Here is an 18,644-nt window from a genome sequence, read left to right on the forward strand (position 1 = left end):
ATCCTTGTTGGTCTTCAGACAACAATTCTGACGGCTAAAGAACCAAATGGGACAGACAAGGAAAAAAAAAAGAAAAAAGAAAAAGAAAAAAAAGAAAAAAAAAGAAAATGAGGTGGCGCAGGCTTTTGAAATTGATACCATAGGTGTGTCTGCTTGGAGAAGTTTTAGAGTAAAACACCTTCATGAAGTCCAGTTGGTTCTTTTTAAGTCCTCAAAATGTCTGAGTTATAGCTCAGGACCATCTGACCTTTTAAAAGTAATATGTAAAGTTTCAAAAGTAATCTCAGACTTGCTGCTGATCAATGAAAATAAACTGATTTTGTCATAGTCTATACATTTTTTAGTTCACACGTAATACTATCCAGATTATTAACAATTTGGAAAGTCTTTGAGTCTTTGAGATTCTCCAAAGCTGAAATAAAACTGCTCAGTTTGGTTTATAAAGCTGCTAAATCAGAGGTTGCCAGTAAATACAATAGGAATGTGGGGGAAGCTCTCTTTATTTTAAGCAGTTAACCTCTAGAAGTGTTTGAATATTCTCAGTTTAAAAGGAAGAAAAATCTCTGCTAAATGTTGGATGGTCTTAAAAGAGTTGCGATTATTGGAAAATGAATTGGCCCAGACGATGATCCCTGTGGAACCCCACAAACAAGCTTTCAACTAGAGGGCTGTTAGCAGCTGCTGTCCCAGCTGTCAGGGCAGCAATTTAACACTTTAACTGAAATTTCAGAGAAACACTCACTGAAGTGCAGGTTTGGAAGTAAATGTTCATCGATTGGGACCAATGGATGCTGAGGAATCTCCATCCTCTGAGACAGGAGATGTGTTTCAAAGTTTTAGAAAATGCTAATAGGCAGACCTTAACATATTTGTATGTGTAGATGTTTCAAATTAAAAGCCCGTTGGATTGTGCAGGAACTGTTACCTTGAGCCTAAAACCGAACAAATAAATATCCGAGTAGGTGAGGATTCGTGGAGTCATCCTTTTCCTGATAAGCAGAAAAGTAATCATTTTAATCCTTTCCTAACCAGAAATATCTACGATTTTCTGTTTTTGCCCCTTTCCTGTCTCATCTTCCATTTTCTATTTTTGTGCCTCCGAGTACTCATGTCATTTGCAAACATGATTTTATCCTTTTTTATGCAAATGACACACACAGATGTATCTTATATTAAAAACCAACAAAGAAATCAGCCTAAGTCAGCTGATATCTTGTTTATCTGTTATAAAGTGCTGGATGTCCCAGAGTTTCCTGAAGCTAAATGAAAATGAATCAGAAGTGATTAGAGTGGATCCCCGGGAGTCTCTTCCCATCCTGCGGCAGATTCTTGGCCGTCTCTCAGCAAAGGTCAAACAAACAGAAAGAAACATGAGTGCAGATTTCCACAGTCGTCTTTCTCCTGACAGGAGTTGTGCAGCGATTTTCTTGTTCTGACCTTCTCAGCATCAGCTCAGGATATTTTTTCTCTGTATTTTTCTGTGTCGTGACGTTATGTTCATGCACTGCAGGTTAAGTCGTTGGCAGACTCCATGGACGACTCCCTCACCTGCCAGTCCGGCCGTGAAGACTCGCAGGAAGCGGGAGGAGATGGAGAGGAGGACGATGACGAGGACGAGGAGGAGGGCGATGAGGAGGAAGAGGAGGAGGAGGAAGAAGGGGAAGAGGACGAGGAGGAAGACGAGGAGGAAGACTACAGACAGTGCGCCTGGCGCAACACCACGACATCTTCCCGACGTGCTGCGGGCCGGACGGGGGGAGGAGGGGGGAGGGCAGGGGCAGGAGGAGGTGCCTCCATGCACGAGGACAGCACCGCTACCTCCTTCAGTGATGTCACCCTGTACATGGATGAAGGCTGCCTCCCTTCCTCGCCCCTCTCCCGTCCCGCCTCCAGCTCCGATACAGAGTACTGGGGAGGAGGGGGAGGGGGAAGTGCAGGGGGGAGAGAAGACAGCAGGGAGACAGAGGGAGGCAGCAACACGAGCCGGAGGAGCAGCACCCCCTGCACAGAGTGTCGGGGCGAGTACAGAGGCAGGGGCGGAGGAGGGGGACATCTCCCCGTCCTGACCATCGAACCGCCCAGCGACAGCTCAGTGGACATGAGCGACAGGTCAGCAGCACTTAAACATCTCGTTTCACTTTCTGCATGAACTCGTTCAGTATCTGCATGACAACAGACTGCAGACGCGAGCATTCGCACCAGGGGGCGCTGCAGAGCAGGGTCACATGCGCGTCAAAACACAAAATACCTGTAAGATGTTTGAAATTAGTCAATACTTCACATGAATACATGACGTCCATATTTAAAAGATGAGTGTAGCTTCCAGCTCATCACTGCCAGGGGCAATCGTGGCTCGAAAGTTGGGAGTTCGCCTTGTAATCGGAAGGTTGCCGGTTCGAGCCCCAACTTGGACAGTCTCGGTCATTGTGTCCTTGGGCAAGACACTTCACCGGTTGCCTACTGGTGGTGGTCAGAGGCCCCGGTGGCGCCAGTGTCCGGCAGCCTCTGTCAGTGCGCCCCAGGGTGGCTGTGGCTACATGTAGCTTGCCATCACCAGTGTGTGAATGTGTGTGTGAATGGGTGGATGACTGGATGTGTAAAGCATTTTGGGGTCCTTAGGGACCAGTAAAGCGCTATATAAATACAGGCCATTTATTGCTGACCGTTAGAAACACTGCAGGAACTTTAATGTATGAATCACCGTCAAGCCTGGAAGCTATGTTCACCTTTTATAGGTGGTCTAAATGAAAGTGAGACTTTATTAAAGTGCCTGAACCCTGCTGTGTTTCTAATGAAGTGCTTTTACTCTTACGTTTATAGTCTCAATCTCTAGTTTTACTTTATATAACAGCACAATGTTCATTTTGTATATCATGGTCCCATTTAGAGACAGACGATAAAGCGGGCCGTCGTTTAGGGCGCGCTCACTTGGGACTGACAGGTTTCTATCATATAACCATGCAGTGTCCACGGATTCTCAGGCAGGTTCATCTTAAAGCTGTGCCTTTATTTTTCCATTCCACATCCTTAAAATCCTCCGTCAGTATGATTACCACTTTGTGCTCCATCAGAGTCAGGTGACTTGAAGATGTGCAGTCATAATTCATTGTATCGTTCCCATCTTCAGGTCAGAGCGAGGGTCTATCGGACGCCTGGTGTACGAACAGGAGCCGTCAGGAGTCGAGCGGGGAGGAAGTGGGGAGAGGGATAGGAGGGGGGGAGAAGTCGAAGGTGAAAGCGGAGAAGATGAGCGAGGAGGAGGAGGCGGAGGAAGCAGCGAAGCCGAATCTCCGCAGGGAACCATCAAACACAAACCCAACGGTCGCTCGGTCGCCACGGCGCAGGGACAGACTCGCAGCCCCTCCAACGTCCCCCTGCCGATGCCTTCGGCCCGCACCCTGCCCTCGCACCCGCTCCCTCACCCACTTCAGCACCCCCACCCTCACCCCCACCCTCACCCTTCACCCATCCCCCACCTTCCTACCATCCTCGACCACCACCCTCAGTACACCCAGCATCACATGATGCACATGCACCACGGACACGGCGGCAGCCCTTACATGCAGCACGCTCACCACTTCGCCCAGCACCACTACCACCACCTGCACCATCAACACCACCACCTCCCCCACGCTTACCCAGAACCCCCTTCTTCCCCGCTGCCATCTCCCGTACCGCCCCTGACACCTCTGTCCCCTCTGCCGCCGCCGCTCACGCCCTCGCCGCTGTCCTCCTCCTCCTCTGCGCTCCAAAGCATGGAGGCACAGCAGCACCACGCTCACCACCCCCACCTCCACCACCACCACCTGCTCTGCTCCGACGGAGACAACGAGAGCGTCAACTCCACCACCACCAACTCCAACGATGACACAACGGTCAACAACTGCAGCTCCGGCTCCTCGTCCCGCGACAGCCTCCGGGAGCCAATCGGAGGAGCTGCGCTGGGAAAGCAGACCTATCAGAGGGAGAGCCGTCACAGCTGGGACTCGCCTGCGTTCAACAACGACGTGGTGCAGCGGCGGCAGTACCGCATTGGACTCAACTTATTCAACAAGTAAGAACATCTGCAAACATAATCCACAAGAAGACTCAGACTCAGAGCAATAATCTGCCTCCTGTGGGTTCAAAGAACCCAGACATAAGTCCAGGATCAGTAACATCTGATGTCAGAGACAAAAATACAACATGGAGGAAACTGTCTGCTCGTACTGCAGCAAACAGAATACCATATGTAACCCAGCCCGAGTCTGCGATCAGGGCTGCTTAGTGTCAGACCATCTCTTCTTCGTCTGACAACAGTTCAGAGCCTTCTTGGTTGTAGTCTTTTTTCTGGGCAGGGGGGTGGAGAGATAAGCACCCACACTGTTAGCAGCAGCATCATTCAATTCAATTCAATTTTATTTATACAGCACCAAATCACAGCGACAGTCACCTCAAGGTGCTTTATATTGTAAGGTAGACCCTACAATAATACATACAGAGAAAAACCCAACAATCATATGACCCCCTATGAGCAAGCACTTTGGCGACAGTGGGAAGGAAAAACTCCCTTTAACAGGAAGAAACCTCCGCAGAACCAGGCTCAGGGAGGGGCGGGGCCATCTGCTGCGACCGGTTGGGGTGAGAGAAGGAAGACAGGATAAAGACATGCTGTGGAAGAGAGACAGAGATTAATAACAAGTATGATTCAATGCAGAGAGGTCTGTTAACACAAAGTGAGCTTGGGACCACTTGGTGGAGGAAAAACGCCCTTTTTCCTCCACCGAGTGCTTGCTAAGAGGGGGTCATCTGATTGTTGGGGAGTTGACAACAATCAGATGTCAGGTCAGAGCGAGGGTCTATTGGACTCCTGGTGTACGAACAAGAGCCATCAGGAGTCAATTAGTAGATGAGCTGTAGCTCATCTACTAATCTGAAGGTCGATGGTTCTGCATGCCAAAGTATCCTTGGCCATACTGAACCTCTGCTCATCGGAGTGTGGATAGATTCAGATAGATAGAAAGTGCTCGTATGAATGTGTGTGATTGGGTGAATGAGGCATGTTGTATAAAGTGCTCAAATGGAGAATATAAGAACCAGTCCATTTTACCGTTTACATAAAATAGTAAAAGGAAACTCAGGTGTAACATATACTCACAGATTACTGTGATTATTACCACTCGTGTTTCCCAACTGTGTTATGTCAAAATGGCTACTAAGAAACATCTTAAAGCAGAAGGTGGTGACATTTCTGTTTGTTTTCTCTTTGCATGATGGAGTTTGAACATCTGTGGATGAGCGATGATGGTTTTCAGAAGTGTTCTTGAGCCCAAGCCCTCTGATTTCCACTACATCATTTTGTCTTTGTAATGCAGTGCTGCCCGAGGGGCTGAAGAGAGCACTGCCATCCAGTGTTGGTTTTTAACCTGGTCCCATGTGTACAGAGAATTCTCTGGACTCTCTGAATGTTTTACTGAAATAAAGTTTCCAAGTTTAGAGGGTTTTTTATGTATCAGAATTTTAAAAAGCCAAAATATTAGACTTCTCAGCAGCGTAGAACAGAGCAGAAATGATAACAGAGCAAACCTATAACAAGACAACCAATAAAAAGAATTTAAGTCACTGAGCAAACAACTTAAGAGGGCGTGTTTCCTCTGGTCTACAGGAAGCCAGAGAAGGGGATCCAGTACCTGATCGAGAGGGGGTTTGTGTCAGACACGCCAGTGGGCATCGCCCGGTTCATCCTGGAGAGGAAAGGCCTGAGCAGGCAGATGATCGGAGAGTTTCTGGGCAGCCGGCAGCAGTTCAACAAAGACGTCCTTGAGTGAGTGCAAATATTAAAGTCATTCCAGTGAATGTTTTACTGTGGACAGGTGTCTGCGTTTATGTGGTTACAAGGTAGGCTTACCTTAACTGAGTGGTAATTAGATTAGATTAGATTAGATGAAACTTTATTAATCCCTCAGGTGGGTTCCTCCGGGAAATTCAGTTTCCAGTAGCAAAGCACCGAAAGAAGTTGCATGTTACAGATACAATAAGGGGAATGAGAGTAAGGATATAAGCATAAATACACCATACATACACATATACACATATATAGATACAGAATATACAATATGGATAAATAGGATTGCTCATTTGAGTGAGTATATTGCACAGTGATTATTGCACAGTCGAATATAAGAAAAAAACAAAAACAAAAAACAAAAAAACAAAAACAAAACAAATATTGCACAGTGTAAAAAAAAAAAAGCAGCACTACAGCTTAGTTGTTCCCCCCTCTCTTGTCCTCCTGTCTCCCCTCCCTCTCCCCTCCAGTGAGGAGTTAAACAGTCTGATGGCGTGTGGGACAAAGGAGTTTTTAAGTCTGTTGGTTCTTGTCTTTGGGAGAAGCAACCTGTCACTGAACAGACTCCTCTGGTTGTTTATGGCCGTGTGCAGAGGATGCCCAGCATTGTTCATAATGTCCATCAGTTTCTTTAATGTCCTTTTCTCTGCCACTGTCACCAGAGTGTCCAGCTTCATGCCGACCACAGAGCCAGCCTTCCTGATCAGTTTTTCCAGCCTGGATGAGTCCTTCTTTGCTGTGCTGCTCCCCCAGCACACCACAGCATAGAAAAGTACTCCAGCAACCACCGACTGGTAAAACATCCTCAGGAGCTTCCTGCAGATGTTGAAAGACCTCAGCCTCCTGAGGAAGTACAGTCGGCTTTGGGCTTTTTTATACAGGTGCTCTGTGTTGCATGACCAGTCCAGGTTGTTGTCCACCCACAGCCCGAGGTACTTGTACTTGTTGACCACCTCCACCTCCTCTCCCTCTATCTGAACCGGCAGTGGACCTGCTCTGGACCTCCCGAAGTCCACAACCAGTTCCTTGGTCTTTGAGGTGTTGAGTTGCAGGTGGTTTGTGTGACTCCATGTGACGAAGTTCCTCACCAGACTCCTGTACTCCTCTTCCTGATCATCCCAGATACACCCCATGATGGCTGTGTCGTCTGCAAACTTCTGAATATGGCATAATTCAGAGTTGTAGCAGAAGTCAGAGGTGTACAGGGTGAAGAGAAGAGGGGACAGCACAGTTCCCTGTGGTGCTCCTGTGCTGCTGACCACAGTGTCAGACATGATGTCCTTCAGCCTGACGTACTGTGGTCTGTCAGTGAGGTAGTTTGAGATCCAAGCGACCAGGCAGGGGTCCACCTGCATCCTGTTTAGTTTCTCCTGGAGCAGACAGGGCCGGATGGTATTAAAGGCACTGGAAAAGTCAAGAAACAGGATCCTGACCGTGCCTTTTCCCTTGTCCAGGTGTGAGTGCGCTCTGTGTAGGAGGTACAGGATGGCATCCTCCACTCCGACATCCGCCTTGTATGCGAACTGTAGTGGGTCCTGGGCATGTTGTACCTGTGGTCGGAGGAGGTTGAGAAAGAGCCGCTCTAGAGTCTTAATAAGATGTGACGTCAGTGCCACCGGTCGGACGTCATTCAGCTCATTTGGACGGTTCTTTTTGGGGACCGGGACGATGCAGGATGTCTTCCAGAGGGCGGGCACTCTCCCCAGTCGCAGACTGAGATTGAAGACTCGTTGTAGCGGCTCCCCAAGTTCAGCAGCACACGCCTTTAGCATCCTAGGACACACCTTGTCTGGGCCTGCTGCCTTTCTGGGGCGAAGCTTCCTCAGTTGTCTCCTGACCTGATCCACTGTGACACTGGGAGATGATTGTAGGGAGAGGGCTCTGTAGTAAAGGTGAGGGTGGGGGGGTTGTGGGCTGGTTTGTTCAAGAAGTTGTTGAGTTCGTTTGCCTTCTCCACAGTCCCCCCCCCCCCACTGTGCTGTTCTTGGTGTTGTGGCCTGTGATGGTTTTCACACCATTCCAGACCTCCCTCATATTGTTCCTCTCCAACTTCTGCTCCACCTTCCTCCTGTAGGTGTCCTTTGCTTCCCTCAGGCAGCGTTTCACCTCCTGCTGTGCTGCTTTCATCTCCTCCTTCACTTTGCTCCTGAAGGCCTTCTTCTTCATGTTGAGGACAGCTTTGACTTCCTGTGTTACCCACGGTTTGTTATTAGGATAACACCGTACTGTCTTAGCAGGGGCGACCGTGTCCACACAAAAGTTGAGGCAGTCTGTCAGACAGTGTGTCGCCCTCTCTATGTCCTCACCATGTGGGCTCAGAAACACATCCCAGTCTGTGGTGTCATAACAGTCCCTCAGAGCATCCTCCTTTTCTGGGGTCCATCTCCTGATGGAGCGTGTTGTGACAGGCTGCCTTTGGACGAGGGGTGTGTATTGTGGCTGTAGGTTAACCAGGTTGTGGTCTGACTTCCCTAGTGGGGGGAGGGGGGTGCCTCTGTATGCATCTCTCACATTAGCATACAGTAGGTCAATTGTCCTGTTGCTCCTTGTGGGACAATTCACAAACTGGTGAAAAGCAGCCAGAGTAGAATCCAGTGTGGCATGATTATTGGAAACAGTGAAAGTTTAGGTTTGACTCAGGTGAAAGACATACCTTCACAGGGTGGTGAAGCAGAAAGAAAGTTGCAGTCTATCTAAAGACAGGAAGGAAAGCTGGCAGTGAATGTGTTTATCATTAACAGCACTCAATCATCAAGACACAGAAAGATCTGACTGTAATTAAAGTTCTGTCTCCAGTGACTTAAGTCTGTTTTTACAGATGGTTTCAGCTGCAGCTCTCACGGTCTGAGAGAAATGACAGACTGAGAACATGAACAAAGCCTGTAATACATCACTGTTTTGAATCATATCACAACGTTTCCTCAGACTCACTTCAATCCAATAAATGCATCCATGCGAGGATTTGTATTTTTAATTGATATTTACTGAGAAAGATAACGACTTTAGATAACCTCTAACTCTTCAGGACCTCCTCTACCTCGGGGGGATCTTCTGGGAATGCTGACACTGTTTTCCAGAGAACTGGTGGGTCAATAGGCAGTGGTTTTATATCTTATCTCAAACATACCATCCTATGGACCAGGTAAGGCCAGCAGTATGAGCGGCGATGCACCTCAGTGAATCATTAACCACCTTCATAGTATTGAAACACAGCCTAAACCTGAAGGGAGCGCATTAAACCCCGACTCCTGCTTCACAGTGCGGGCCTCTGAGCTGTCAGGAGTATGTGAAGACGAGGCTTAAGGAATGCGTTTGTGGATAATGATCAGCGTTTTCTGTCTCTTTCTTTAGCTGTGTCCTGGATGAGATGGATTTCTCAGGGATGGATCTGGACGACGCTCTGAGGAAGTTCCAAGCTCAGATTAAAGTTCAGGGTGAAGCCCAGCGGGTGGAGCGGCTGGTGGAGGCCTTCAGGTATTAAACTGCATCGCGGAGGGTTTGATCAAATATCAAAGAGCTGAGTCGTCTGTGCAGTTTGTGATGCTCCCCTTTCTCTCGCTCTGCAGTCAGCGATACTGCGTTTGTAACCCGGTGCTGATCCGGCAGTTCCAGAATCCAGACACCATCTTTATCCTGGCCTTTGCCATCATCCTCCTCAACACAGACATGTACAGCCCCAACGTGAAGCCGGAGAGGAAGATGAAGCTCGAGGACTTCATCAAGAACCTGCGTGGTCAGTAGAGCAGCGACCCCATAATCAGTCTGAAATGATGCAGGGCTGGAAAATGTTAAAATCAGTGTTTGAGTCTGAGAGCAGCAGAAATGCTGCAAGCTGTCATCATTGTTGTAAACACTCGTAAATCTGCAACATAAAAATGGTAAAACTACAGTTTAGAAAAGAGGCTGAAACCTCTTGACCTCCTCCTGGTGTGGACAATGTCCGCTCCACGTTAAAGGATTTTTCACCTGTTTGAAGCATTATTTGACTGTTAGCATGTGGCTAAAACAACTCAGGTGGAGAGAATGTGCAGTTTGCGCTTCATTTTCATCTCATTTAACTGATGAGATCCAGAGTGAAACACTCGGTGCAGCACTGCAGTGTGCTCTGAAGCTAAGAGTGAAACTTTGCTGGTGTTTGTGCTGTTTCTGTCTGTGACTCAGCAATTTAGCCAAAATACTTAACGTCAGATTTCTACAGAATGACACATTTTTGTCTGACGACGGCTGGAACAAATCTGACTAAGCATGGCACAGACAGTGGCTGAGATCACAGTCCCACACAGCAGCCAGCGATGTGGATGAACTGAGGAAAGGAAAACGGTGGATGATAAAACGGGAGTAAAAATTGTGCCTGCACAAAAGATACATGTCAGAATTTGAACTCTTACCTGTGCTCCCAACAGGTGTCGATAATGGTCAAGACATTCCCCGGGACCTGCTGGTGGCGATCTATGGAAGAATCCAGAAGTGGGAGCTTAGGACAAACGATGACCACGTGTCCCAGGTCCAGGCGGTGGAGAGGATGGTGGTCGGCAAGAAACCTGTAAGATGCTCATACACCCCAAGATGAAAATATCTGTTACGCTGCACAAAGGTTTCAGGTGCTAAAGGTAAAGTGAGGATGCTTTACCATGATGGGTTTTTATTTATAACTTAACTTTATAGCAACAGCAAAGCTTTTGATTTAGCGGGTGATCTAAATCCTTCCCCTCACCTATGGTAACAAGCTTTGGGTAGTGACCAAACGTGTCCCTTAGAGATGGGGTGAGGAATTTCAGAGGAGCTCAGAGTAAAGCAGCTGCTGAGGAGCCAGCTGAGATGGTTAGGACATCTGACAAGGGTGCCTCCCAGGAGTCTTCCTGGCAAGTCCCACTGGGAAGAGATTCCAGAGCAGACCCAAGACACGCCAGAGAGGTTATATCTCTTGGCTGACCTGAGAACACCTGCCCCACGTCCCAGCCAGGGATGGATGGATGGATGGATGGATGGATGGATGGATGGATGGATGGATGGATGGATGGACGGGGTGGGTGGGTGGGTGGGTGGGTCATCGCTGTATGATTTCAGTATCAGTTTCAGCTTGATACTCTGAACTTTAATGTAATTACATGTAAATACTGTTATTATTACAACACCATAGCTATAAATAACTAAAGTGGCATCAATAATAACTTTTTAAATGACAGGATAAAACTGTGTAAACTGTATAGGCATTATGTTCCACCATCCGTAGTCTTGAGTTATCACTCAGTCCACTGACAATGTGACTCTACAGGTCCCACATCAGTGTCAGGAAGTGTTATCCGTGTTATGCATGACAATATATTTGCATTTTATGTTGCAGGGACATAAATCTGCTCACACAGTCATTCAGTCACATTTCAGAGATCAAAAATCCGACATGCTTTAACATAAGTCATTGCATTTAACTACAATTATACTCTTTTTTTATCCCTGTCTCTTTTTTACTACATAATAACCTTTGGCTTAATAACCTTTTGATACAGGGCAGGTCACAGAAGTGTGTGTCTGTCTGTGCGTGTGTGCGTTGCAGGTGCTGTCGCTGCCTCATCGCAGGTTGGTGTGCTGCTGTCAGCTGTTCGAGGTTCCCGATCCAAACAGAGCTCAGAGGAGCGGCGTCCACCAGAGAGAAGTCTTCCTGTTCAACGACCTGCTTATGGTAAACGATGCACTCTGTGTGTGTGACATGTGCTTTTGCTTCTCACAGGGATATAAGGTCACCAGAGCAGCTCGCTTAAATCTAAACCAAGGTTAGGTTTAACTTTGTATTGAGCTTCTGGTCCGTAGCTGTGGATTTAGTGGAAAACAGTGGGTGTTTGGTTATTGCACCATTTAGGACCAGTGTGACCAACGATTCTTGCACAACCTTAAGATTCACTCACATGTGAGATAAAAGGATTTTTGCATCACTGGACCACCGTTTTATCCCATAATGCCCTGCTCATGTTTAAGCAGTGCTCCAGAAATGTCAGGAAGTCTGACTGCATGACTTTACGAGAAAAGACCAAAAAAACAGGATTTGTCAGTGAGTTTTACCCATCGGGTCTCATGTTTCTCCACTGAGACTTTGAGTTTCTAGTTTTCTCCACTGTTTTCGTCATGCACGCTTCAACAACCTGCGCAGCAGCAAACTGCAGAGTTTAGAGTTGAGTGAGCGAGTGCAGCTGAACTTGAGTCAGTGGAGACCAAACCACGGCTAAAGGAGCTAAAGGAGATGCTCAGTATTTGGCTGTTTGCTAACCAACTCAAATTCTCAGTTTTCTGGTCAGATGCTGCTTGATTTTTGCTGTTATGGTGTTTTTAGGCACTGGTGCTAAGATTCAGCAGCTGAAGCAATATCAGCAAGAAGTCCAGGTTTATCAGCTGGGAGAGTTTGGTTCAGATTTCGACCTTTGACCTTCGTATACCCGATTTCACGTTTTTCTCCACCCACTGATTTGTTTAGTCTTCACTTGCTGGTTATGGTTTAAACTCTCTGAGGGAAGATGGTGTTTTGTGTCTGCAGTAAACAGGAGCCTCCCACAAAAGTTTTTTACAGATGCACATCTGCTTGTTTTCAACACAGTACCTGTCGGTGTTTTGGTGTTTGTGTGTATTTTCATGCAGGACATCTTCTTTACCTTCTTTTCCCTCATTTTCATTCCTCCTCCTCCTCAGGTGACAAAGATCTTCCAAAAGAAGAAGACTTCTGTGACGTACAGTTTCAGACAATCGTTTCCTCTGGTCGACATGCAGGTCCACACTTTCCAAAACACCTGTAAGTACTGCTCTCTGCCTCTGCTGCCTCCTCTCATCCATCTTCCTCCGCCTCTCTCGTTTTAGTCTCTATGTCTCCTTTTCTTTTTTGTACTTGCTTGACTCTATTTTTACCCAGCAGTCAGCAGGCCCACTGAAAACACTCACACATGCAGATATGCATGAAACACATGGTGCTGTAAATATATGAATACCCTGATCGCTGCACACGTGTTGTCTGTATGGATTTGCCAGCTCATTTCTCAGTGCCTTGCTCGATTTAAGGATATTTCCAAGCATATTTTTGACATCCCACTGAAAAAGTTGCTGCTGTTGTCGAGCTACTCAAATACTTTGTTCTTTGTGAGAAACTCTGAATCTGAAAATGCTGATATGATCTTCACAGTGAATCTCTGTAGAATTACAACAGTTTAATTTACAAGTCCTGCAACTTCCTGCTAATTTTGTGGCAGCTTTTCACATAATTGCAGGTCTCTTTCCAAGAACGTCCTACGTAATTTGGTATCGCTGATTGCAGGGGAAATGGAGAAAGTGTTAGTTGCTTCAGTAAGCAAATACCTGCTTGTTAACTTCATATTTTAAGAAATAAAAATAAAAGTTATGAATATGGGAACTGAAAAACATTGAAAAATGCGGAAAGTCTAAACTAATGTGTCTCCATTTCCTTATATTATTTCCACATGAACAAAAAGCTTGGAGGTATCAGTTACAGTAAAATACCAGCTAAGTTCAAAATTAAGCTTTCTTGATTTCTTTCTCTCCGTCCATGCTAAAGGACGAGGCTACACGGCAGCAGGTTGTCATTGCGTTATCGCTGTACTCATGGCAGCATGTAAAAGAGGTTCACAGAGGTTTAAAAGATGCAGCGTTAGTACTCAAGGGCTGTTGTACAGCTGCAGTATGTACAGTCTGAGGGGACGGAAAGCTGCAGCGTAGCTAAGTGTAGTGATCTGGTAACAACATATCCACAAGGAGGGTTTAAGGAGACGAGACATCACCCTGCGATGAGCCTGTGTCACTCAGCGTGTCTGCGATGCTTCAAATAAAAACCTTTCCAAATCTCGGAGTCACTGGAATTCTTCAGGATCTGTCTTTAACATTATCACAACACATCTAGTATCTGTTGGGACATTTCATAAGTGTTGAACCAACCAGCCACAAATGCAATCTTTAAGTTACACCTCTCTCATCCTTTGGACTTGTGAAAGTGAGTTTTTGCAGTTTGGTGCCATAAAACATCCAGACACAGCCGTCAGGTGGCTAACACATATTATACATGTCAGCGAGTCGAAAAAAGGGGAAACAATAAATACATTAACTTACCTAAAAGTAAATAATGGCTTAGATATGGCAGTCAAAACACAAAAACCAAAAGAACATATTCTTATTTCTTATGCATTCAGTGGATTAAAGATTAAAACTGCAGCTTATTTGTAAAAGCTTGACCAACATTTACACGACAGGGTTTTGAAGTTGGGCTAAAAGCAGCAGTGGCTGTGTTTTTAACGTCGCGTGCCTTCGTTTGGTACGAGCAGGACACTTTCTCCTGGATTTCATGTAAAAAACAAAAATTGGAGATTCTGTCCTAGTTGGAAGTATTCTCAACAATCTGGTAATAATCACTTGGCAAAACATTATTTTACTTTCTTCTCCAATTACAATTATCTGCCAGCCGTTTCTTTAAAAGACAGACACCGTCAGTCAGCACAGCACCAACAACACCAACCCTCTTTGAAAGGAACCCGGTGGAAGCACATCACAGGATTTCCTAAATATACGTCTGTCAACCTGAAAACGAGCCTGCTTGACAACGTTTCTCGAAACGTGACTCATTCAACCAACACATTTTTCAATAACAGCGTTAACACAGTCCTATAGAGTTGTGTTTGTTTGTGTGTGTGTGTGTGTGTGTGTGTGTGTGTGTGTGGGCGTGTGTGGTTTCCAAGCCTCTGCTTCTTCAGCAGAGATGAATTGGCTCTCAGCTCCACGCAGCAGATTGGAGTTGGAGGTGTTTCAAATCTGCCTGAGCGCCTGTTAACAGGATCCCTCACTCAGAGAGAGAGTTCGGCTCTGAAATTACATACCCACCACTTTCTTTCAAAGAGCCTGTATGTATAAATATATACGTGAAACGATGCAGAACCTCCCACAAAATCTCAGCCGACACAAAACTAAAGTCTCATTTGAAGCCATTAAATAGATCTTAACAGCTAAATGATGTAGAAGCATCTAGAAGTGCCTACACCACCACCGCTGCTGGGTGCAGTTAAAAGGGCACAAATTCACACCATGTCTCACACGGGGGGGTGGGGTGCGGGGTGACGGGTTCCAGAATCAACCATGGGTCTCACAGTTTTTGAACATTTTGAATCCCCAGTGCTAGCATTTTGCTACCTGCCAAGTTGTTTATTTATTTATTGTTGGAGCCAGCAGTTATCATCTTCAAATTAAAAGTGTGCAAACAGTAAACGAGCTAATAGGTAACACTGTAAGCCGTATTATTTGTAAAAAAAAAACTACATTAAACAATTTTCCAGAGGAGACCAACTGCACAAAGATGGACGGAAAGGTTCATGACAGTGAGGAGGCAATGCTGGGTACAGAGCCTTGTGTTAGGAAGTCTGTCAATGTAAACTACTACACCCATAACTCCAGTAACCAGATATCTGAGTTATAAAAAGTAACCCACCTCACAGTTTTTTGTGTCAGGCTTTAAATGTTTTTATTGCTATAAGGTTGGACATTTTACAGTGTTTGGACTTATTCAGCCCCAGAGGTGTCCAGCTGCACACCGAGCATCCTTTGGTGACTCTGTCGTACAGGCTGCTACAGTATTGGTCTGAGGGACAGCAGTCCTGTTTTACAGAGCACATTGTAACATAAATCACAGCCATAACAACTAGAACACTGTGGTCTGTCTCTTATTTCTGCTTTCAGTCAGTAGTTACGATTAGATGGCAAAAACCACTTGATTTGGCCAAGAAATGATTGTTTGGATTAAAATGTGCCACTTTACGACATGAACCCTAAGTTTGACAGAGGTGGCCAAAATAAACACTCATGTAAAAGTGCAGGTACTTGTCCTGACAAATATTCTGATGAAGGTTGAAGCACTGATTCAGCTTATTTACTGAACTACATGTGAAAAAGTACAAATGCTGAAATGTAATCAGAGTACAAAAGGAAAAGAGTAAAGTACTCTTCAAAGGGCATCTACCCAACTGATTTCAGCAACATACAAACAGATATTACACAGACTCTCATGGCTGATATCCCACTCGGTTTTGTCCCTTTTTCCTCCATCACCCCCAACCGTCACAGATAAAAGAGAGTTTTTCCTTTCTATTGTCATCAAGTGCTTACTCATAGGGATTCATCTGACTGCTGGGGTTTTCTCTGTGCTAACGTTGGGTCTTTACCTTACAATTTGAAGCACCTTGAGGCAACTATTTGTTTTGATTAGGTCATCTAGTAAGCATCAACATCTTAAATTTCATTGAACTTTGTGCTGTCAGTGATATAACCTTACACTGACCATGAACACCACAGCTGCTCTGCACCAGTCCCACACAGTACATTACTAAACATTACCACAGTACTACAAACTAACCGGTGTAGTTAACCTGCCTAGCAATTTCATGCAACATCTAAATAACAAAATATTAGTGTACTTTAATTTCATACCCCAGCATCACATCTGCTCAAAAACGCTAAAATAAATGGGGGCCATAACATGTAAGTTTTAACTATCCAGTCTGTCAGATGTCACTGAGCAGTCCTTCCTCAACAGCTGGAGTTTTGCAGAGTGTGTGTGTCTGCTGATATTTGTTGAGCTGCTGGAAATGTTGCAATTGAAACTGATGCATTAGCATTAGTTACAAGATAACTAATTGTAATGCATGCCGATTGGTCCATTAAGGATTTACAAAAGGAGACAGCTGTTGTACCTAGACAAAAAAAAACAGTGGGAGTGTCTGTGAAACCACAGCAGAAACCTTTGTGTATAAGAAGCAGCTGCTCATGGTGGTTGAAAGTGATGCTCTTAGGAGGCTGTATGCCTCACATCATGGAGGCTTTACTGTGGCTGTTGCCATGACGTCATCAGAAAAAAAAGATTACCCCATCAAAATGACATTTTCTGTCCCACAGCTCCACAGAGCTTCATTCACTCTCGGGAGCGTTCCCGATGAAATGAGGATATATGAGAAATTCTCCTGTGTTGCTTGGGTAAAATCAGACTGCGCCTCTGCACAGCTCACGATTATGCAATCTCCTGTCATTCCTGACACAAGTGTGTGTGCATGTTTTCCAAGACTCTACTTCTTCAGAGATGAATTGGCTCTCAGTTGCACGCAGCAGATTGGAGCTGTTGGCGTTTCAGATCTGCCTGAGCACCTGTTAACAGGAAGCCTCGCTCAGGGAGAGAGTTCAGCTCCCAAATTCAGAAAGAGGTTGTTTATTATGTAGCAGAGCCGCCCACAAACTCGTGGCTTACCTAACAGGGACATTACATACCTGTAGGGAGCCATAAGATTATCTCTGAGACTCTGCTCCACACACTCGCATCAACTCTGAAACAACCTCTGCAGAGTTACAGGTTTAGCTGCATTCTCAATGCTCGGCTTTCTCATCTCTTCTGCTCTCACCTGGCAGTGATGTGGGTCTTTGCAGTGTGTTTCTTGTGGCGACCACTGTGATTTGTTAAGCAGTGCTACTAATCATGGCACAAACAGCCAGTAAAGAGACTAAGGCTCGTTTGTATGGTTCACAGAGTTAAAGGAGCTCTTTACACAGAAAAATATTTGTGATCATGTGAGAACTTTGATTTCAAACCTGTGGTCAGCATTATGTTAGGTTCTATTTTAATCTTTTCCTAAACTTAACCAACTATTCCATACCAGAGATGTAAAGAATAGAGTTATAGCGTTTTAATTTTCTTTAGCTTTTGTTTTTATTTCGTTTTAATTCAGTTTAGGTTTCAAAGTGGAAGGTTCTTAACAACAACAAGCTACCAGTTTAAAGCCGTACTAGACAAGAAGAATATTCAGGGTGACTAACCAAACCAAAGCTGTAAGAAAGCTGGTGATTCTTGGTTTGCTCTCACATAATCTGGATATTTCCAGCCATAAAGCAGGACTGGACAGTCTCATGAACTGCTGTGATGAACATTAATGTAACTGATTCACAGCCATGACATCCTAGTCTAAATAAACACATGATATAAAGATTTCCTATGGACTCTTTTTATTTCCCAGCATCATCATGGTTAACTAAAACTAAACTTTGGCAGCCTTCTGAAAAAAATAAGAAAGCTGACACTGTTGGCTGTAGTTTTCATGAGACAAAGATGATAATATTTTGAGCTGTCTTCTGTTCCTTACGCTGTATTTGACTGGATTGCATCACATTACATTGTGTCACATATAAGTCGGTCATTCCAGTGTCGCCTCGGAGCTCGTTCAGTTGGTGCTTGTTGTTGTTGACAGTTCTGGTTCTCCAGTTGGAGCTAAATGGGTCTTGGGCGCTGATGACTGCAACCAGGACAGATTGTCCCATGTGATTCATCAGCACAGTCATGCATCAGCCGCGTGGGTGGGTGCATGTGTTTGTGTCTGTGCACGCCGCGTGGGAGGCAGGTAGGAAGGTTTGTGTGTGCGTGTACACAAAACTTATTTTCTCAGTCAGATTAATCCTGCCCGTGAGGAGGGGTGAGGCTCAGAGATCAGCACACTGTTTTCTGATGAAATCAAAAAAACACAGACTGCTCCGAATACCAATTAATTATTTTCAAAGTACAGGCCGTTAAATTACTTCAGTTTCATTACTGAACAAAGTTTAGAGTCTGTACAACTGTCAATCAAAGCAGATAAAAAAAATACATCATATAACGCGCTTTAATGAATACAGTTGCTGCACATCTGCAAGCCACTTTGGAACCCACCTCCATCCCAGCTCCTCCTTTTAATGCATGTCTGCTTCCGGCTTTCCATCCATACACGTTGAGGCGTACATTACATCTGTTTGATTTGCAGAGCTTGGA

At 45.4% G+C, this 18,644-nt stretch overlaps 1 protein-coding gene across 1 annotated transcript in view; it reads left to right on the plus strand.

The window, feature by feature from the left end:
• LOC120435191 (IQ motif and SEC7 domain-containing protein 2-like) overlaps nt 1-18,644 on the plus strand; it is a 181,747-nt gene that overhangs the window by 157,229 nt on the left and 5,874 nt on the right. The window contains exons 9-16 of the mRNA XM_039604257.1: nt 1,511-2,109; nt 3,128-4,054; nt 5,645-5,803; nt 9,179-9,301; nt 9,394-9,560; nt 10,231-10,370; nt 11,382-11,507; nt 12,506-12,605. Coding sequence (XP_039460191.1) covers nt 1,511-2,109; nt 3,128-4,054; nt 5,645-5,803; nt 9,179-9,301; nt 9,394-9,560; nt 10,231-10,370; nt 11,382-11,507; nt 12,506-12,605 — 2,341 coding nt within the window. The remainder of the gene's footprint in view (nt 1-1,510; nt 2,110-3,127; nt 4,055-5,644; nt 5,804-9,178; nt 9,302-9,393; nt 9,561-10,230; nt 10,371-11,381; nt 11,508-12,505; nt 12,606-18,644) is intronic.

This window comes from Oreochromis aureus, linkage group 20 (assembly GCF_013358895.1).
Source record: "Oreochromis aureus strain Israel breed Guangdong linkage group 20, ZZ_aureus, whole genome shotgun sequence".
In the NCBI taxonomy this organism is placed as follows: domain Eukaryota; kingdom Metazoa; phylum Chordata; class Actinopteri; order Cichliformes; family Cichlidae; genus Oreochromis; species Oreochromis aureus.